General features: G+C 40.5%; 1 protein-coding gene across 4 annotated transcripts; it reads right to left on the bottom strand.

The window, feature by feature from the left end:
• Nucleotides 1-626: 626 nt before the first annotated feature.
• STAMBPL1 (STAM binding protein like 1) lies at nt 627-21987 on the bottom strand. 4 transcript variants are annotated; one of them, XM_066554957.1, is made up of 12 exons: nt 21810-21987; nt 12341-12492; nt 10962-11155; nt 9876-10093; nt 8386-8461; nt 6871-6966; nt 5896-6250; nt 5153-5277; nt 4155-4292; nt 3409-3521; nt 1854-1953; nt 627-933 (listed from the first exon to the last, which is right to left on the bottom strand). In XM_066554957.1, exons 3-12 carry the CDS (start codon nt 11043-11045, stop codon nt 877-879), a joined length of 1362 nt encoding a protein of 453 aa, XP_066411054.1. In that variant the 5' UTR covers nt 11046-11155; nt 12341-12492; nt 21810-21987; the 3' UTR covers nt 627-876. The 4 variants fall into 4 exon arrangements, with proteins under 4 accessions (XP_066411054.1, XP_066411057.1, XP_066411056.1 ...); XM_066554960.1 differs by having other exon boundaries at nt 10962-11122; XM_066554959.1 differs by lacking the exon at nt 12341-12492.
• Nucleotides 21988-22334: the final 347 nt, after the last annotated feature.

The raw sequence follows: 22334 nt of genomic DNA, 5'->3' as shown, positions 1-22334 counted from the left end.
GTTTACCTCACTTGCCTGTTACTTGTTACCTTTCAAACTGTAAGCTCTTTGCAACAGCACCTGTTATTTACCATGTCTTCATAACCCCAGGGTTTCAGATCTTGTCCAGCTTCTGACTGTTAGCACGTTGCAAACCTCTTTGTACTAACCTTATTATTTAAAGTATAGGTCATCTAGATTCTTGGAACAGTTACTAAATAAACTCTTGTAAAAGCAAATAACTTTGTATGGCTCTTTCTTCTAACTCTGTCTAGATCTTTTTATCTAACTCTAGATAGACTGAGGAAATCCTTTTCAGGATAAGACGTGTCTTTCAGTTTAAAGTCTCTCCTGGCAGGTTGCTAGGGAAGACACATTTCTCCAAGAGACTCTGATGTATCCCTACTATCCCAAAATGGTGAGGATCAGCTCTCAGGTAAAGGATTTGGATATTTCTAAGTATCTTCTGCTTAATAGCTGAAACTTGGGCTATAGCAGTTGGACAGGAGAAAAAGATGAAAAAAAAATCACCTAAACTGATTGATTTGCCTCTACTACATATAAAAAGCCAACCACTACCTAATTCTCAGTAGTCAATTAATGCAAAAAAGTGACAAAAGAAACATTACTTATTTCAACACAGTTACTGTAGTTTGAAGTTCATTTTATTGTTTTGTTTTATGGGTGAGACTTGTTTACAGATTCAGGGTTAATGCCACTGAACTCCATCTTGACAGAGCAACAAAATAACTCCAAAACAGGCTAGAGCAATAAATATCAAACCATTCAATCTAAAATGTATAAATATAAAAGTAATTTCTGAAAATGTAGGAAAAAACAGGAATTCATTTTTCTCTTTTGGCCTTTTGTAGAGTGCATTGGTGTGGTTCATCCGTATCACCTCAGATCCAGCACGATTATCTTTATGTCTTTCCCAACCACATGGGTACATGGCTGCAGAGGAAGTCAACACATTACTCTCAGAAATCTCAGTAAAATACCTAGTAACTTCATCCATGAACTACATGTGTAAAAGACCACTGAAAAGAACCTACCTGGAACACAAAATCTTAACATTTTTCAGAGCTGGACTACCTTCTCATTATCCCTACACTTAATGATGAAAGAACAGAACAAAACAAAAATCTCTGACCTCTCCTTTTGAGGCCTAATGCTGACATTTAGAGAGCCTGACAACACAGTAATTTCCAATGTCTCTCAGCATGACTTCTCTGTATTGGGTAATTTTATTTTAATCTATAGGAGACGCTTCTGTATTTGAAGTGAACCTCATTGAAAAAAACCAAACACTTAATTATTCAAAGGTAAAGGCTCTTATCAGAAATGCCAGTGTTAGCTGGAAGACAGTTCTGGCTGACTGTACTGTTCAGCCACACACACACCATTATTCTACTGAAACATCAAAAGATACACCAGTTACAGAGAAATGCTCAGAGAAGCCAGGGCAAACTTTTAGCAATGAAGGAAATAGGACTTAACCTACTTACAGCTGCACTTTAAAGCAGCTGGGATGTTTTGCTGGGGCACCAAAATTGGAGAGATGAACTGATTCATTGCTTAAAAACCGAAGAGCTCAAGAGTAACTCCCATTTGAAAATATGAGTTTTGCTCCTTCTGAAAGCAGGTAAAAGTGGTGACTGATAGTAACTAACACCATCTGAATGGCAGCTTGTAACACTCACCTCATGGCTGCTTAAGTAGTCTCCTGATGTCTACCTTGGTCAGTGAACTAAGGGTAATGAATTAGTAAAACGGGGAAAATTATTAAGAAATCTAATCTCAAGTTTCTGTTTGCAGCAGAGCCATGGTCAAGAGTTTTGAATAGTAAAAACTGTGTTGAATTATATACTTACATTAAATAACCTAGGGTCCTTTGTATGTGGATGGAATCCCTTCTTTTTACAAGCAGAAACTTCTAGCATGCCAGCATTAGTCAGTCTGAAGATGCCAGTGCTGAAAAGCAGAACATGAAACTCCTGTTACACACTGCTCTCATAGTACACATCCAAGGTTTCACACACAAATTGCTTTGCTTAGAAGAAGGACAACAGGAAGGTGCTTGGTGACCTTCAATACACAGGAGCCCTGGCTGAGCTGGGTTTTTAAAGGTATTTTAAATCAAGGGGAGTTGTGCTCCTGTAAAGGAAGAGATGATGAGGGGAAGGGGACAAAAAGGATCCCAGTACTGGTGCTGTTCCTGTTAGGCAGGTTAGGCCACTGAGGGATAAGGCTGGTTCACACAGGAACAGATGCAAACCAGAAACTTGCATGTTCTGGACTGCACTTCACCCAGGGCAACTTAAAAGATGACAGCTGTGTAAATGTACTAGTAGGAGCACATCCTCCCCACTCTTTTAGGTAATCACACAAAGCATTAGAAAATGCACTGCTGCAAGTCCTTAAGTATTGAATAAAACGTTACAATGCCATCCTTCTGCAAAGAGAACCTATTACCCACAGGGCAGCACCTGACCATATAAATATTACAGGTTAGAGTTGGTTACAGGGTATCAGCATCAACTGTGAGAGAGACTTTAAGAGCAGAAATTTGGAAAGGTACGCAAGCATGCTCAGGGTTAGAAATGCTGGTGCTTGTGCCCTTGCTTCTCAGTCTGTATTCACAGCTCTGCCACCTGAAGGGCCCATTTAGGAAGTCAGGCAACCAGGACAGGATTCACATCTACTGAGGCAGAAGGCCAGCAGGAAAGGCTGAAGAAATGCACACTACACACCAAAGGAGAATCACAAATTTGTTGAAGCTGGAAGGAACTTCTGAAGACTGTCTGGTCCAGTCCCCCTGCTCTGGCAGAATCACCTTGAGCAGGCTGCTAGGACCACGTCCAGTCATGTTTTGCATATCTCCAAGGATGCAGACTTCCTGACATCTCTGGGAAACCTCTTCTATTACAAGCCTTCACATTAATATTTGCACTATTCTAGTTTGTTTCCAGATACATAGTTTGTAATTCATTAAATTCAAAAATAAATCCTTATTATCAAAAAAGGGAATTTTACCCTTCTGCTTTGTAAACTGCAATTTTCACATCATTCTAGAGAAATAAGCCTAACTTCCCTCCACACTCTTAAGTAGACAGAATGAAGACAGATCTGTGGTAGGGCATTGGCTATGAGTACTCCAGAAGAATAGCTCCTGTAATTATTACTTTGTTGAGCAGAACATATAAAAAATAAAATTTAAAACCTGCGTCTGTGGAGGGAAGAGGAGAGAAACAATGCTGTGCATAGAGACTGACTGAAATGCAAGTCTAGGCTACTCACAGTAAACAAAGTCACAGCAAAATGTTCATGCCCTTCATCTGAGTTGGCATGTACCCTTTGCATTTGATCAGATTTTATGACAAGAAGCACGGAAAAATACCAAAATATTACTTAAAAATCTGAACTTACTCATTATGCTTTGGTGAACAAACAATTGCAATGGCCTCTGGCAACATTAGCTGATAAGAACAATGAGTATGGAGATCAACACTGGATAAGAATGCAGTTTGTGTTGGATGTGTCTACAAAAAAGAAAGGGAAAACTCAACATCATGAAATATTTCTTACAGATCAAGGTCAACATACATTTAAGAAGGAAAAATAATTTGTTACAAGTGAAAGATCAGTAATTCCCCAGGCTGGTTTCTAAAGCTCTTTTTAGCCCAGGGTCTATATTGTTCTACAGTGTTCAACATGGAGAAAAGAAGGCTTTTCATGATGAGTTTCATGGAGGCATGTTCACAATCAGATATACAAGCAATTTTCTGATCATGGGGAGGAAAAGGTGGAATGAAGAAGCATAAGACAAACGGAAATGACTTAATTGTGTAAAATCCCTAAGAGAAAAGTTAATATTAAGTTTAAACAACACAGTACTCCTCTCCCTGACTTTTGAATATGGCATTAGAAAGTAATAAAATACCCCTAAATCAACATTTTAAAAAAGTTGCACCAGCAAAAGTAGGCCCATTGTGTCAACAGGATGCCTCAATTGTATTAAGGAGTTCTCTGTGGAGAACATGAGTGCTTATTTACATCACTGCAATTTGTATTCAGCAAGCAAATTTGTATTACTCCAGTTGGGGTTTTTTTTTCTTTTTTACATAGTATGTAGAGCCAATATAAGAAAACTAGAATCTATGAGTCATACATACATGGATCCAACCCAAAGTGAGGAGATCATACTGATCCTGAATACCAAATAATTCTTCCACATTCTCCATGTCACAGTAGTCTGGTCCTGCAGTTTGCTTTGGCACTATTACATGTGTAATAGTAAATTCATTATGAGTCTGCAAAACAAACATTGACTTAGGGTGGAACAGACTGCCTAAGGAATAAATGCTGAATCAAAATCTGAAAGATGTCAGCTAACAAAACAGTACAGCTCCACTGATTCCAGTGCAGCTCTACCAACACACTATACCTAAAAATATGCCTTAGCATTTTATCATAAAAGCATACAGGGTAGTATTAGTCACAAGACAAGGCTGTTGTATTGAACTGCTCTCAGTGATCAGTGTGAAAAGACTGTCCTTTAAAATGATTAAAAACACATAAAAGAGCTTTGAGAAAACTATCATGATTTTCTGTGAAAAAAGACTAATACTGCTGTTCTTTCCCTTCATGCAGTTCAAATACACTTGGGGTCACCTAAAATTCTTCATGTCAGCATCAGCCACGCCATCTTTCCCTGCTCTCAAAGGACATTAAGTGTAATCTAGGTCAAAGCAAAAAAAACCAGCCTGAAAATCAAATGTTCTACAGCTTGATGATGGGATTTCTGTTTTGTTGTGCCATTATTCATTTGATGACTCCAGTGGATTCTGGCAGTCTTTATATTTCATTGTCCTGTAACTAAACCTCACTTACCTTAGATGAATGCCAGAGAAAGTACTCGAAAAAGGCTGTACTGTACAGCATGCTGAAAAACTTGCTAGGCTTTACAACAATAGCAGCATACTTTGAGCAGATGTTTCCCCAGTAAAGCAAGCCCACAGTGCTGAAATGACCATTCAGGTTACAATATGAAGTTCATTACATGGAAGGCTAGCCATTTATATCTGCTTTTGCTCTGAAATCAATACATCACAGGATATTACAGCACTATCAAGTATCTCTTCCCCATAAAAATATGAGGCTTAAACTGTACCAGTTTTCCACAGAGAATTCCACATGTCTCTATTCCTCTTACTGTATTTGCCTCTGCCAGCAGCAGAAATTTGTGACAGAGATCCCTGGGCAAAATGACACCTCTGAGTGCTTCGGCCAATTGAGCTAACCAAGAATTAAAAAAAAAAAAAAAAAAAAAAAAGAAAAAAAAAAGAGAGAGAGAGAAAGAAGAGAGAGATAAAAAGGCATTTACAGCTAGCAGCTAACACAATGAAGATCCCCAAAATAAAGAAATACACACAGTATATTATAGTATATTATAGTATATTACTACAAGTGGAAGAATTATACTTACCACATCATAGACTTCTAATGAGAACAAATCTACAGGACAAGTACTTCATCTAAATTGAAGGCACCAACCCACAAGATACACTCTCTAGCCTGTCCCTGAGGTGACAGTCAGCTGGGACCATCTCCCAGGCCAGGGCTTTCCAGTGGAAACCACTGCAGGTTCTGTTTCTGTTCCCTTGAAGCCCATGGAAAGATTCAGACTTCATTTCCCAGGAATATTAAATCTCAATCTCTGTATCCATCCATTGTTACTCAACTGGAAAACATGAAACTGTGCAACTCTCCCTCTTAAAATGAAGAAACTATAAGGAACTGCTGTGTTTGCACAAACCTGTTCATGGTTATTTCAGTATGGGCATCCTCACAGTGAAAAAAGACATATGTAGGTAGACAAAATAAAATAGGGAAAAAAGAAATGCCTGCACTTACTCTGAACAGCACCTAGAGTAGCTGCTGGCTTTAAGACCCGTTCCACGGGCGGCGAATGTCCAGCAGAGCCAGAGGTGCCGCGCCTCTCCTTTTTCTCCAGCAGCGCTGCAGATAAGGAGCTGTTCTCTGGTACAGAAACACAAGACAGCATACTTCCATCTATCTGCTCAGACATAACCACACTCTCTTTGATTTTCTGATCTCGAGCTAGCTCTTGCTTCTTAAGTTGATCCTCAAAGAACTGAAACTGTTCTGATTCGAGCTGCTGCTGCCGCATGTGTGCGACTCGTTTCTTCTCTGCCTCTATTAGCTTTTGGTGCTCCAGTTTCTTCAGAAATTCAGTTTTACATTTGTTCTGAAACATACACAACATAGTGACATTCTCAGAACACCAAAAATGCTAGGGAAAATGGAAGGAAAGGAGCAATCTAACAGTTCAATAAAACCATAAAATCCTGTCATTAAAAAGGAACTCTTTTGGAACCTGGTTACTGAACTGGAAAATACAACTATATCCCCAAAGGTAGGATGGAAAACAGAGCATTGATGGATGGAACAAAAAAGATGCTTCTCGGATGCTTTTTCCAAGTCAAGGGTTTAAGATATAGATTCTGTTTTCAGTGGCTTCAATCTCAATTCAAAGTAGAGCACATTTGGAGCCAAGGAATCTTTTCCACTTACTGACATGAGTATCAATTTCATTCTCTTTATAAGGCAGAATCAGAGTATACCAAAAACCTAATTGGATCTTTGTAGACACTTATTAAGTAAATATAGCAGCACATGTACTTCCTAGCACACATTTGCATTACTTATTTTTAAATGACCAGCTGATTCTCAAGAAGAAATGAAATGTCATTCCTAAGCAGCTCAGGAAATTATTAGGTTTTTCTAAAACTGGCATTTTAGTGCTTAATTTTCAAGTTTTATATGAAAAATATTCATGTCAACATTTAATAATCATATAAAACTTACTTTGTGTTGCATGTATTCTTGATATTCTAAGTTATATTTTTTTAAAAGATCTCTTTTCAGTTCGTCTGTCCGTGGGAATGCAACCTCCTTCAATTTCTTTGAGGTGGGATGGGGAAAAAGATAAATAAGTTTACTTTTCACTTTTTAAAAGAGCCACCTGGAAAACAAACTCAGCTGTAACACAGATTTTTTTTAAAAATACAAACCAGAAAATAACCTGCTCTCCTCACAGGAAAAAAAAAAAGGCAAAAGAGAAAATACACACTATATCATCAGTTTATGAAACTTCTATAGTACATTGTTTTCAATAAATCTATTGATTTATATTAGTGAAACATGTGACATGGCTGCTTCTTATCTCAAGGAAAGATTAGTCCTTTTAGTAGGAGTGTGTTATCTCTGTTTTGTTTAATAGGAGTGTGATGACTAATGTTTTTGTTGTAGGCATAATTCTTACAAAAATGCTAAGACCAGCTTATAGAGTTTCAGGTAGGATCATTGCATTTTTCTCTGGAGCTTCCCAGTCAGAAATACATCTGAATATGCCCATTTCCAAGTGGGGAAAAAAAAGGTTTTTTTGAAGAGGTAGTTATACCTGTAGCTTTCTGTCACAGACCTGGCAAAACAACATCTCTTACAAAACAGAACCAATTCCCAATGCTTTCTACTTATTCGAAGGCTACTACAAAATAATTCAGAGGCAAGGGAGGAAAAGCGACCATGTACTTAATCCTGCTGAGTGCCACAGGAGAAAGCAATGTTAGATGCCCTTTCTCAGTAGGGATGTGCTCCTAGTGGACCACAGTCAGAACTTCAGCATGGATGGTTTTGGTTTTGAGTAAAACATTCAGTTTAACAGTAGAGAAAGCAAGCAAACATGGGGGCATAGAGCAAGAGACACTCATGGTCCTACTAGCAACTCTCACTGGGCAGTTCCAGCTGTTTTAAGTTCAGTATAAGGCTATACTTAAAATTTATTTAGGATTTATTTTCTAGAGGGGAAAAAAACAAAAGAAAAACTATTTTGTATGGAAGTGGAGGGAAAAAAAACTGGTAAAAATGAAGTAAATACATATATGGTAGTAAAGAAAAAAATATACTTTACTTATTTAGCAGAGTAAGCAAATACTGCACAGGCATCAGTAATGCCACACATTTCTCCTTCTGTTTGCAATAGTCAGTTTGGACCATTATCCATTCACATAATTGGGACCAGAATCAAGCTAAGTACTGTTAACATATGCATTTTTAATATGCAAACTTTCAAAAATAGATGTACCCGGGCTCCCAACAACCTACCAACTTATTCAGACCATTCTCATTCACATTTTAGATCAATAATTTAATTTCCAAAATAAAAGATGTATGAGTAGTGGAGAAACGTATTAGAAATTGAAGCTGTGATGGCTGCTATGGGTGCTCTGGAGAAAAAGAAGCTATGGCCTATATGGGCTGGGAAAAATGAAGAGGCTCTGAGTAAAACATTTCATAAATACCAGGGAACCATAACCCTACCTTAATAATATCTTGTTTTTCTGGTACTGCACATTGGTGATAGTCTCGGTGACTGGGCAGCTTTTCTACAAACAACCTAGAAAATTAAACATGCATGTGTTTAGTCAGAAGAATATCCATAATAGCTTGCATGCTGGCAGAAAAATCAGTTTCACATAACTGTTAAACACTGAATTCCAGATGACTTGGACCAGGATTCTACACATGTGTTTATATTAACACATTATGGTATGGACCTGTATGGGACACACAGAATAAGGACAGGAGATTATTTTCCACATCTGATATATATCAGTTTCCATTAGTACTGGGTTAGGTTAAAAAAAAGGGCTAACTAGCAGCCAGCATCTAAAAATATCCCTCAAACCACCCTCCACTCTAGTCAGTGCTAGTAAATCTTATTTCTACTCTCTTTATCTGTTCTTAGCCAAAATGCTGACTCTCCAATGGAAGACAAGAATGAAACACTGTCACTAAAGCAGGTAATTTTTCCAGATCAAGCTGCACAGATAAATTATGGCAACACTCAGCTGCAAGGAGTTTGTAATGCACAGCTGCTATCATTCTTTTAGCAATTTGCACAATATTCACCTCCAGACCCTCTTTTTATAGAGACAGATGCATTTGAAAAGAAAACAGGTGAGCTAAGAGAGGTTTGGTCTAGTTTTCAGAGTATGAGGAAAATAAGGAGGGAGAAAGGATGTTTCCTTTACAACAATTTTAAAATACGCACATTAAAAAAGCCCCAAACCTTTCTGAAGTAATAAAACAAACCAATCAATTCTACAGCAAAACTAGCTAGGTTAAAAGTTTAAATCTGCCAGTGATATATTTTTCAGCTGTCTATTTTGAGAGTTGTAATGAAAGCTGGCTAGATTTGTTCTTTTGTGGTAAGGAGAATAATCATGAACATACACTGTAGATTTTGCATTTATTCCTGTAAGAAACAATAAATTATATTTAATCCTTTTGGGGGAAAAAAGTAAAATGAAAGCAAGAAAACACTTTTCTCATGCTTTTTTAATTATTGTGCAATACTACCATCCTTAAGATCAGCAGATGCTCATAGGACATAACTACTAATGGCTTAGAAATCTTATTTAAACATTGCTTTTAAAGTCAAAAATTGTATTTAACCAACATCATGACATATAAAGAATAATCTGGGGGCAACAGTGCTCCTGGTATGGCCTGGCAGAATAAACTCAAACCTCTGTATGTTAGGTTAAATCATGCCTGGAGTTCACACATGGATAGGACAACCACATCAAGAGGTGGCAGGAAGTTTTAACAAAGCCCACGCTCAGTGCAAAATATCTCCAGAGAACAGAGCTGCTCTGCAAGAACACCCTAAACAAACTTCTCCTTGTCTAAAGGGTCTCCTAGCGGACCACAGTCAGAACTGTGGTGTAATGGGGTTCTCAGGGCAGCTCTCCATTTCAGTTTGCTCAGAATTATCAGCTGTGATGGCTGATGATCTGCTTTCTTACGTGATGAACTTGTTGTAGAAGACGAAGGCGTTCTCCAGGTTGCCCTCCTCCATGTACACAGCGGCCATGCGCTCCATCTCCACCCCCGAGCGGAAGTAGCGCCGCGGGGTGATGTCCTCGTTGATGCTGATGTTGCTGCCCAGCTTGCTCAGGGCACGCACTCTCTCCTCGGGGCTCACTGAGATGTCTGTGTGGTCAGGAATAGCCACCAGCTTTCTCTGAAAATGAACAGTCTTGTTAGATAAGAGTATATTCCGTTCCACTTTCAGCAAGTGGTCTCAGTCAAGAAGCTCAAGGGAAATATTCAGCTAGTATTTTTCTGAAAATAGGCATTGGTTTCTCCACCTCTAGCCACAGTTGAAACATTATAACATATTTCTCAATCACAAGTAATTGTGATCAAAAAGAAAAGCGATTTTATTCCCTCCAAAAACAACAACAAAAAAGGGAAAAAATTAGGAAAATACCTGTAAAAAATTAAGTAAATTACTGTAGAAATTACCAAAGGCAGTATAAAGTGTGTCCTCTTTAAAAGCTCCCACACATGAATTCTACAAGGTTCTGTCTTAAGTTACTGAAATAATTTGATGGATGTCCTGAACACTCAGACTCCTATTACGTGATGTATAGCATTTGACTGCTAGAAATAGTTCAGGAAACAAAGAGCAATAAGTTCCTCTGGTGAGTCAACAGTTCACTTCAAATCTTCATTTCCAGTTTTAAATGAGGCCGTTAAAGACTAAGAAGTTCAAACTAATTGCTGAAGAAGAACCATAGCTGCTTATGTCATTACCTTCCTGGTAATTAATAAATAAACAAATGGCTACTGTAAGTTGTTTCCCTCTTTGATGAATTTTTTTACTCTTTCTATTTAAAATGCTCATTTCAACTTCTTAAAAATCTGGTTGCTGACACCCCATAAATCATACATACAGAAATATAATAAATTCCAACAAAACTTTCAGGCAGCATGCAGGAAAAGATCCATGGAGCTGAGAGCCACCACTGCTAAATTGCTCTCTTGAAATTTATTCTAATTGAAAGAAAAGTTGCTCAGCCACTGAAACATTTTTCTGTAATACATACCAAGGAGCTGACAGTGAATGATTGCTCCATGTTGTTGTCTGCCTGTAAACCAAGGAGATTGCTCTTTTCCTCCAAAGTCTCCATCTGACTGAAAGGCCAGTACCAATCCTGAGCTCAGTATTTGCCACCAGATGCCTCAGGGTTTAATAGACCAAGGGAAGCTGGAATATAGATATGCTGATTGTGGTTGTGTGCTGGAAAAAATAAGTCATTCAGATTAGAAATACATTCAAATGTCAAGTAACTTTGCATGACAGCACCCACTCATTACTTTGGTGGCACAGTACTTATACATTTAATAATAATTTAAAACTTAACAGGTGTCTAGAATTTAAATTGGGAATGCATAAGGGCTTACAGTGCAGTTGTGAACTAGTTGACCTGTACTAAGGTTATTTCAGCAAATTTGAACACAATAAATAATTTTACAATTTTTATAGCAACTTAAAAACCCTCTAACTTTCAAGTATTAAGTGAAAAACACAGAAGTTTGAGGACTTAGAATCTGTGCTTTCTTGAGCATATGTTTACAAACATATTTATAAAAAGTATGAATCTGGTATCTTAATTTTCTGCTAAGACTATGAGAAATAAAACTTTATACACAAATTTGTGTCAGTATTATAAAGCAGAAAAATATTTCAAACACCATGTGTTCCACCTGCACAGCTTGCTGCTTTCAACATTCAAAATACAATCAATTCTGATGAGTCAACTAATAAAAATTCCTCCTCGCACAGTTTTGAACAAGTAAAGAGAAAAAATGTAGATGTGGTCACCAAAAAAAAAACAACCCAAAAGGAAACTAAACCAAAAGAAGGAAACCCAACTCTGAGAGAGGAATGAAATACTCAAATTACACAGGAAATGTGAAAATTAAGTTCCTAATGTGTTTTTTCACTTGTGTGCTCAGTCTAAACAGATTTGATCCTGCATGTCATAGGCTCTTCATAGATTGCAATAAACATGCTAATGCTTTTGTAAAAGCATAGAGTGGGTTCAGCAAAGATATTTTCTCAGCACACCTCTCTCTAGAGAGAGGCCAGAGGACTCTGCATTGAAGAAAACAGCCCTAATGTGTTTTTAGATAGCTGTATTTCTCAAGTATTGATTTTTGTGTTTGTCTCTTCCTCGTTTTTCTTCCAAAAAGCAATACTATCTATTAGATCAGTCCTTAATTTTAACCATTAGTGCCATTCATTTTCAAGAAGTTTTGCTAATTAAGGTATTCAAACTGCTTGCATAATTTGTAACCAAAAAAAAATAAGCAAGGCTTATACATCTGAGAAAACAATCTTTGTTGTGGTTGCAGTGCTAATTAAAATAGTTCTCTAAACCATTTAATTTTATGGAGATGGAGCTCTCGTGTAAATGATCACCTTGGCAGGAGAGCCTGTTCACAAACTGCAGAAAGGCCCCATGGGACAGTGATAAGGAAATATTTCTGCTTTAGCCTACTCCAAGAAACTTTCTGCTTTAGGGCTTGTTCCACCTGAAGCCCTTCTTCACTGAAGCCCTGTAGATGTGGAAGCTGTAAAAGGAGAGAGCGAAAAGCTTGGCCAGTGCACAGTTTGTGTCAGACTTCTGGCCCTGCAGCCCAGATTCTAAGCAGAAATAAAACCTTCAATGTAAGACTCTGCATGCAAATGCTTTGTGGAACTCAGGAACAAAAACCAAAAACCAAACCAACCAACCAAACAAAAAAGGACTTAAAAAGCATATATTTTACAGATATTTATCCATTCACTTATCCATCACTTGTGACTTTTAAATTTTATTTCCCCTAGAAGCATCTGGGACAGCTAAAATATCTGAATGGAGGAATGGATTTGGTCTAAAGCATGCATCCAAGTATAACAAACTGCAAAATGTCCTAGTCACTCATGTATATAAAAATCATTCAAAAGTAAAGGTGCAGAAATGTATTTCTTTCCAATTTCTTATTTCATTTAGCAGCTTCTGGCAAGAAAGCTTTTCTGTAGCAGTTTTTCATTCTGCTTCCAAGGCTTTCTCCCTTAACAGTCCTTCTGCAAAGCCTAGAGAGGAAATGGACATTAAGGACAATGCTCATGAGGTGCTTCCCACTGAAGACATGGAATATGGATCAAATGCTTCTTTCAGCTGTTACCACTCCTTGGAGACCTTTCAGTCCAGCTGGTAGGCAAGTGCAAAAAAGTTATTGCAAGTGGCAAACACAGGAGCCACTAATTAGGGGTTTGGGCGTTTTTTTGGTGCCAGTACTCCCAAAGAGGTCTTTATTAAAGAAGCTTATGGTATTCCACCACCAAAATCTCTTTGGAAATGCCACAGGAAGACATCATGGAACCCTTTACTTGCAAATATTTCTCAACTTAACTGGCTCTAAGAGTATTACAATTATAAACATAATTCAATATTTTTTAAAGTGTAATACCAGGTATTTTAAACAGGAGACATCTGGCAATAGCAGAAAGTCACACTTCCTCAAAATTGTGTCAGAGCCTGGAAAGGATGAAGAAGCTCTGCAACAGACATAAGACATGTCACAGTGCAAGAGCCTAGCAGAAGAATGCCTGCAAATAAAAGAAGAAACTGACTTTTTAAATTTAGTTTCAGGAACATGCTAAAAACGAGACACTGTAAATAAAGAAGAAATACTAAGATGAAGTTGTATCCCTTTTACAAAAATATTATATAAGATTCAAATACATTCACTATTAGTGGCAGTGTAACTTAAGAAAAAAGAACTCCTATAAAGATTGTGGGCTGACTTATGAGTGCACTCCAGTAAATTATCATTAACATGTGGACGCACTGGCAGAATTATGAATGATTAAAAGCTGAGAGTTAAGCTTCACTGAAACCACCACCAGAGGCACGTGTGCCAGGTGCCTGGAATGCCTCTGTGCATAATGCTCCTCATGCACAGCTTCACAGTCACCTTCAGCTGCTCCAAGGGCACGGCACTGCCAGGGGCTCCCCTCACCCTCACCATCCTTCCTTCTGCTCTCACTTTGCTGCCTCCACCCATTTCAAGGCAAGCTGTAGCTGATCCAAATTAAAACTAAATGGACTTTTACTTCATTCTCCAAATCATGGTTCTGCCAGCAAAGGAGCAGGCAGAACCGTGAAGCCAGCAAAGCAGAGAGGTTTGTCACTTTCTGAGGCAGTGCTGTCCTAGATTGGTATGAGCTGGCTTTGGAAGGGCACCCTAAGAGTTTGTATAGTTCCTACAAAAATTGCCCAGGTCTGGCAAGTGACTCTGTTTTCCAGAAATATATTTCACTTTACAAGAGTAAAGATAAATTCAAATACCAAATCTCTCTGTATAGCTGAAACTAATTATACTCAAACATACAAAATGCTTATGCTAATACAGTGAACTACACTCCAACCTCAACCACAGGGGATAAATACCAATGCTAGCTTGGAGCTGTCTTAGTCTATTATACTCTAAAGTGCTCAAAACTCCAAGAGTGAAGATGCATTTTTCTACTTCACTATTTCAGGCATTCCAGTTAACTTAGATGGACTTAGGTAATGTTTGTTTGAGGAGAAATGCCAGGACATTTAGCATTCAAATTAAGGTTCTTTTCTAATTATGAGTTTTCTCATAGTCATTACCAGATAACAAGAATAATCTAACATCTATCCAATGGTTAAGAAACTTTTCTTGATTTCATTGGAAATACCACTTTTCATCAAATCCCATTTCCTCCTCAAAAAGCATTTGTTTTCCCATATGTCCCATCTTATTATTGTATGCATTATTCCTTGACAAATTCAGGTTTATTAAATCAAAGCCATTCAGCTGCAAGAAAACAGAGCAAACTGAGAAAAACAGCATTTTAAATGGCATTGAAAGTGATTCCTTCTGTTCAGGCTAACAAGCATGGTACCAAGCAGCAGGGAAATGAAAAGCAGAAAGAGCAATTTTAAATGAAAGTACACGCCAAGAGTAGTACATGAAGACAGAATAAGCATAGCAAGTACCTCAGGAGCAGGCTCATGAGACAGAGGTGGTGTGAGAAGACCTGGGGAATGCATGCACAAACAAACCCTTCCGAGAGCTGCAATATCCCAGTTCACCACAAATTCCCCAAGCCCTCACAGTTTGCTGCATGCTGGCACATCAGGCAGCTGCCAGGCGGGCTGGAGCTGGCCAAGAGAGCCCGACAGGCCCGGGCCCTGCTGGCTTTCGCTGTGACACACGCGTGGGGTGGCGGTGAGAGGTGACACACGCGGCTGCACAGCTGCGCTGCTGCCGGAGCTGCACGGGTGGGGTTTGCAAGGCCTGCAGAGCAGCCAGGGCACAGCCTGGCACAAGGAGTGCGTCTCTGCCTTGCTGGGACAGACCCTGAAATGTCCTTCCCTGACAGAACCTGGCTCTGGGAGGTGACTGTCCCCACCAAGGCAGGGACGCCAAGCAGGACCATGCTCTGCCCAAGGATGCCCACAGGGACTGTGGCACCCCAGTGGGAGCTGTGCTGCTCCAGCTCTCCACAGAGGACACAAAGACAAGCTCAGGGCATCAGGACCTCCCAGAAACTGACTGCAGAGTGCTAGCATTGAATTTCAGCTCCTTGGTGTCATCTGGAGGCTGCTTTCCCCTCTTCAGTTCTTCAGAAGAGGTTGAACAGGCAATGTTGCTCGTTCTTGAGAGGTTCCGAGAAATGCTGAATGAGCTTTTGGATTTTTAAACAAGTAACCGAGTAACTTCCATAAATATTATTAAAATATATATAATTTTCCTTTTGTAACATTAGTTACTTTCAAACATTTGAAACTTGAAAGTTTGAAAGAGTTTCCTCTTTGTAACACGTTTTTAAATTTCAAGGGAATTAATGATAACACGGACTGCACTGCTGCCAGCAACATTTATCAATATTCTGATTATTTGTCTTACAAAAAAAATTTCGTTAAAGAGATCACTGGCAAAATGTTCCAAAGTGCTTTCTTCAGTCAAAGATTACGTTAAAAACAATCTATGCAATAATATATTCTCTGAATATTTTTAAAGGTGGATTATTCCAGAAATACTCATCATTTTGTTTGATATTTTTGTGGAATGCAAAGCCTAGATGAGGTTCCCACCAAAATCATTCACTCCACTCCACTGGGATCAGGATTCTTAAAGTATATCTGGAAATATTTGCTAATATAGAAGCTGAAATGTAGTATAGTTCTACTTTTTGAATCTACTCTTGAGAGAGCTGTTCTGCAGCCATCCCGTAGCAAGAAAAAGCTTACTTTAATATTGCCATGAGAAGTTAGCACAATCATACTTCATGTTACTATACTAGGAAGTGTGATGATTACAGAATCCTAGAATAAAGATGCATGTCAAACCATAAGGAGGTCAGTCCTCATTAAAATAGCCAAATTAGCAAGTGCAAATAACACCTTTCAATTACCCATAATGGAACGAAGTTGTCTCAGCAAACTTTAAACAGGTCACACCAGCAATTGCCAGAAGAAGGTAAAGGACCATTTCATGCCAGTAAGTCACCCATGAAGTAGATACTTAAAATTCTGTACTTGGAAGTGGATACTCAAGTGAATTTGGTGAAAAACAGATTAGAAATACAGGCACCTATCTCATTCAGCTCATTTTGAAATTCCAGGCCATGTATTGGCACAGCACATGATTATTTATATACACACACTTAGGTTTGATATATAAATATGCTAAATACCAGCCTAAATAGCAAACTGCCTTCTGTTGGTTCTCTCCAAAAAGAAACAGCATATTCATCTGTCAACATGCTTTTTGTAACAAGCATTCATCATCACAGCAAGTGATTCAGCTGGTATAGTAAGCAGTCTCTTCTGGGAAAAAAAACCCAACAAAGCACTGAATGTCACAGCAAGATGATTCTCTTGTGCAGAGGAAATACCCAATCCACAAAACTCAACAGAATGGCCTTTCATTAAAGGAGTCACTGCGAGGAGCCAGTTCCTGAAAACCCTGTGCCTTTCAATGGAGAAGTTGCTCTTTACAGCTACTACTAAGCTGAGCTCTAGAAAAGCCCATCTCAGTAACAGCTCATAGTTCGACAGTGCTCCTTAGCTCCACAGCTCCATTTAAACTCCAGCTCCCAGACCACCTCCCAAGCTCCATTAACTGCCAGGAGCAGCTGCTGAGCTATACAACCATCTCTCCTAGAAGCAGGTCAAGAACATTTCCTTTTTCTCACTGGAGAAGGACCATGCCTCACATGTCCCAGCACACTGCCTAGAGCTCCTCTGTGTCCGTGGAGGACTGACAGTAGCACCTTCACCTGCTTGGGCACTGAGAGGGAGAAATCACGGGCAGGGAAGATCCTCCATGCACAGGTCTGCCAAACCCAAGCCTTATATGCTTAGGCCACTCAGTGCTGTACCTTGCATCACAAAACTGAGCTTTATTTTCATCTAAAAAAAGAATAGGTGACACAAGGATCTGTTTTCCCACTTCAAAATGAAGTTTGAGTTAATTCCCTGAAGACTGTTATAGTTGTTTTGCAAATATTTGGACTACTGCAATTAGTCAGTGTAGTTTCTTGAATATCATTGACTACCTGTTTTCTAAGGACAGCATTCCTCTTGGCACAGATACAAACATTACTGCATCAAGAAGCTATGGTAATAAAATTAGATTGGTAATGGTTCTGGTAAGACTCCGATAAACCACTACAATATGCAGATAATGTCCAACATGGCACGGGCAAGAACCTGACTTCTGCTCCCTACAGAGAAGCTACAGGCTTCTCTCTCCTATTGCTTCACAGCACAGAGGAGACCTCTGTCTAGCAACTATTTTCTCATTCATTTTTATGCAGGCTGTTTTGAAATCAACAATTAGTATGGTTGTGCTACTACAACATTATGCATTTGAGCTGCACGTATAGATGACAGCTTGCTTCCAGATTTATTAACAAGCTCTGTCTATAATGATACTAGTGACTTTTAGGAGAATGTCCTCAAAAATGGGACTGGAAATATTAAACATTCAAACATGCATTCGTGAACTGACAGTTCTTGCTCTTGTGGATTCTCGTGTTAAAACAAAACACAATCCTTCCTCCCCCCTCCTTTCTTTAGTGACATCATTCAGTTTTAGCAAAAAAAACATTTTTAACATAATGGATAAATATCAACCATGGTAGAATGTCTTGGATTACAAGCAAAATCTTTCTTAGGCAGTCAGTGAAATACTACTTATGCAACACAGAACAGCATCTTTCCAGTGACCCACTAAAAGGATGTTCTAGACATGATGTAGAAAAACAGTGCCATTTCCTTCCTTTGGGAAATCCACAACAATCCCCCAAGAAAATTGCACCAGGGCACAGTAACCTAGAAGAGGACAGAAGTACAAGAAAGAGCTGGGTTTATACAATTTGTTCTTTGATGATTCAACCGAAATACTGAAAAAAGGAGATACTTGCAACCCATTACATCGGTGATAAAACTAACTTCCACCATGAAGACAAGAAGCTGTGTTGCTAAGGGAAACAAATGAGAGGTTAAAATCAGCACAGAGGCCTGCAACTTCATAGACTTCTGAAAAACAAAGAAAGCAGGATTCCTTGCAAAGCCTTAGGTTTCACAGATTTTTTTCTATCTGTATCCCTATTTCTCTCAGGAACAGGGTCCCACTAGGCTAGAGGGGTTAAGAATCTTCTTGTTCTTCCTATGAAAAGCAATGATTTTTTCTGGCAAAATATATCCTACCTCAATTTAGAACACTTGAGACTCCATAGCATCTAACAAGGACACTTGTTGATTGAGTGAGTAACTGGTTGCAACAATCAATTTCTGTTTCTATCAGATGACAAGTTCTTATGCTGTCTTACTTTCTATAGCTCAAAATATAGGGGACAAAATAAAAGTTAGCCAAATTTATTTGATATTTCTGACATACAAATTCACAGTTTATTTGAAGCCTATTAAAGTACCTATAAAGAATGAAGCTTGTTTTTTTGGCCTCATATCTAGAAAAAAATAATTGGAGGCATTAGTTCAAAGGATTCTGATTGTTTTGTACACAAATGGTTAAGTAAGGAAAAGTAAGAAGTGGATAGTGAGATTACCTACAGGATGAAGTGTGATCAATCAATATGAACAACTACCATTTTATCTGGCATGATTCTGTTGTACAATGTTTATATTAAAATAACATAGTTGATTTCATAAGGAAATCTTTGACCTTCTGCCCTATTCCACATGATTCAGGATATAACATGCTATGAGCAAAAAACGACCCAGGAAAATCAAGAGGAATATCTGGTTCTATGAGAAGAATTCTGTGAGCTTTAGACTGCTTGTTCTACTTGGATAGTTACAATATTTCATTTCTCTTACTCAAGTTTCTAAGATTGACAGTGTTAAGCACATGTTTTATAGCAGCACTGGCTGTAACACAGTCAGCTCACAGGACTGTTTGACAGTCAGCTGAATGATCCAGAATATCAAAGCTGAGCACGATGATTTCTGGTTAACATTTTGTACCCCTGCAGGCCAACAGCTTCATCCCAGTGCAGCTACCCACAGTCTACCTTTGAGCCTTTCAAATTATCTGCTTTTCCCCTCAGGATGAGCCCATTGATCTTTGCAGCCTATACAAGCTCCTTTTTCTACCAACATCAAGCTTTAGATGTCTCTGAAGGCTTTTTGACAGCAGTGCAGAGATGCTAACGGGTCAGAGATGCTAAAAGATGCTCCTACGCTGATTGTGTGGAGAGCCCACAGCTTCCATAACGCAATTCCGTGTGTTGTGAGCTGAATGTGACTCATCCAGAGCTGCCAGTAGGAAGTGGTAGGCAGAGGGTTGTGTCTGAGGAGCTGCCTGACTCACAGCACTTCTGAGAGGCATCAGCACCTGGGCAAGATTGACAAGGCTGGCTTTTTATAATAGGAATTTCTTTGCAACAACAGTACTAAGCCACTGCACAAGGATTGTTCAGGAACTGCACAAGCAAGATAATTTTCTTTCATGGATTGATACTTCTATTTATAATGGAAAGCATGACCAGAAAATATGTTTCCTGGCATGACAATCTAAATGTTCTAATTTTATTAAAATTGTATAGACAACGACTTCCTTTACATGGCAGCAGACTAATTTTCAGAACAAAAATTGAAGTGTAACATTCGGTGCAGAAGTAAAATTTCAGGAGTCTGATAAAACCAGAAAAAACATTATTCATACATGTCCAGCAAACAGAGACCAAAAACTTAGTTTTATATGGTATTTGTTCAGTGCCTTCATGCACAAGTCACCTTCCATTCCCTCAGCAGCTGAAGAATTTAAAACATCCCTCACCTTGAGCTATACTGTTCCTGATCCTAGTGATTAACTTCCAGGAAAAGCCTTAAGGCCTAACCTTCAGCAGGTTTAATGCACATAAAGAAAACCACACAAGAAATGCTTTCACAGTGTCTGCAGAGCAATATCAAGTAATACAAATGACTGCAGGATTGATCAAAACAATTTTTAAACATAATGCTACAAAATACCTCCCTGCACTTACAGCCATTTAAAATTCTGCACGCACACACCCACACAAGGGCCCCCAACTATGGAATTGCTACCTACAGAATTATACAGAATTTGGGATGAATGCTTCCTGCATTCCTACAGTATCCTGTGATCTATAAAACTCCAGACTTGTAAACACTGGCCTTTGGTTTAGTTATCCAAACATTTAGCACTTAGACATGCAATATACCAGCTGCAATGCATTTAGTACATGAGAAAACTCATCTGTTTCAGAGTAAATTGCCTGACCAGCACCCACAACAACAAACCTGGGCTCCATTCTCCTGGGAATATTCAATGAAGTTCTGCATCTATATCCTATTCTCTAGGACTTGCTTGTCTAAGGCAATTCATCGATACATGCTAACTACAGTTTTGGATAGTAATCCACTTAAGCCTGCAATGAGGAGAAACCTCACTTCTGTGCAGATAGAACTTTCTCCAAACTGGTCTTCACCTGGGGAATGAATGTCCTGGGAAGTACAGCGTCTCCAAGATCTCATAATCTCACTACTCCCCATTGTCAGTAGAAGGTGGGGGGTTTCCTGCCCATGACTTCTCAGAACATTCAGAACCACGTGCATATTAAACACAAATAATTCCAGATCAAGAGGAATTCCCCCAGAAGAGACTTTTTGGCATCTTCCTGAAACTGGCAGCATGTGCAAGAGCGAGATACATTCCTCAGTGCACTTCAGAAGGACACCTGAGATCCTACAGAGGTCAAAAGGAAGCAGGTACAAAACCAAGTACATGAACAGAAAAAGCTCATCACAGAGTTACAGATGCTCAGCAACCACAATTTCTACTGGTTTAGATTCTTTCACTTTCTGTTCCAATGACCATCTTTCACATATATACGGAAATAATTTAAAGCCAGAACACTGTTATCGGTTTGATTTGCCTCTAGCACACGGCCACATTCCGGACTCCCCCCACACCGCCACCAGCCCGTTGCGAGACGCAGCGGAGTCAGCAGGATCGGCCGGCCGGGCTCGCTGCCCGCCGCCCCCCGCACAGCCCCGGCGCCCCGCGCTGCCCCCGCCGCTCCCGCTCCCGCCGGGGCCGCTCCCCGCTCCCGCCGGGGTTCCGCCCTGCCCGGAGGGAGGAGGGCCGTCCCGAGAGGCCTCCGCGACTCCGCACCTGACACCGGGGCGGGGACGGGGCGCTGGCCGGGCCGAGGAGCGGATGGAGCGGGTACCGGCCCCGCTGCCGCGGCCCCGGAAGGGGTCCCGGCCCTTGTCGCTGTGCCCGCAGGGGCCGCTGGCGCAGGCGGCGGGATGGACGGAGGCGGAGGCAGCGCCTCGCCGCTCCGCTCCCGCAGCGGGCAGGGCGGTGCTGCTTACCGGCTCTCGCATCCGCGCTGGCGGCGGCTGCCGCGGACAAAGCGGGGGCCGGGGGGAGGCAGGAGCGCCGGGGCGGCCTGGGCCTCCTCCTGCTTCTCTCTCTCTTCTTCCTCCTCCCGCCTCGCCTCGCCGCGGGCGCCCTGCGCGGGAGCGGCCCCGGGCGGGCGGGCAGGTGGCGGCGGGGACCGAGCGCCCTGCGCCGCCGTAGCCGGGCCGTGGCACCGTGCGGGGCGAAGGGAGGAGCCTGCGCCGCGCCGGCCGAGCGAGCTGTGCCGCTCCGCGCTGCGGGGTCCGGCCGGCACAGCCCCGCCGCTGCCGCTGCTGCTGCTGCCGCCGGGGGCGAGGGCAGCGGGAGGGCCGTGCGTGGGCGGGGGCAGAGGGCGCTGGGGGCAGCACGGTCCGTGCGCACCTGGGATGCGTCCCCTCCGCATTCCCCACGGTACCGGGGCCAGCCCGGCCGTCATTGAGTCAGTCTTTATCTGCTTGGGTACCGGAGGGTATGCACACCTCACCTGGGCACTCCTG

Source organism: Molothrus aeneus, chromosome 8 (assembly GCF_037042795.1).
Source record: "Molothrus aeneus isolate 106 chromosome 8, BPBGC_Maene_1.0, whole genome shotgun sequence".
NCBI lineage: Eukaryota > Metazoa > Chordata > Aves > Passeriformes > Icteridae > Molothrus > Molothrus aeneus.
This window is presented reverse-complemented; position numbering and strand designations above follow the sequence as displayed.

What these genes read in the sequence shown, in the direction of transcription:
- STAMBPL1 (XM_066554957.1), bottom strand. Translation starts at nt 11,045, where the DNA reads ATGGAGACTTTGGAGGAAAAGAGCAATCTCCTTGGTTTACAGGCAGAC. An exon ending in TTCTACAACAAGTTCATCAC is followed by an intron (nt 8,462 to 9,875) that starts GTAAGAAAGCAG and finishes TTAATTTTCTAG; the next exon opens with GTTGTTTGTAGAAAAGCTGC. An exon ending in AAGAATACATGCAACACAAA is followed by an intron (nt 6,251 to 6,870) that starts GTAAGTTTTATA and finishes TGTATGTTTCAG; the next exon opens with AACAAATGTAAAACTGAATT.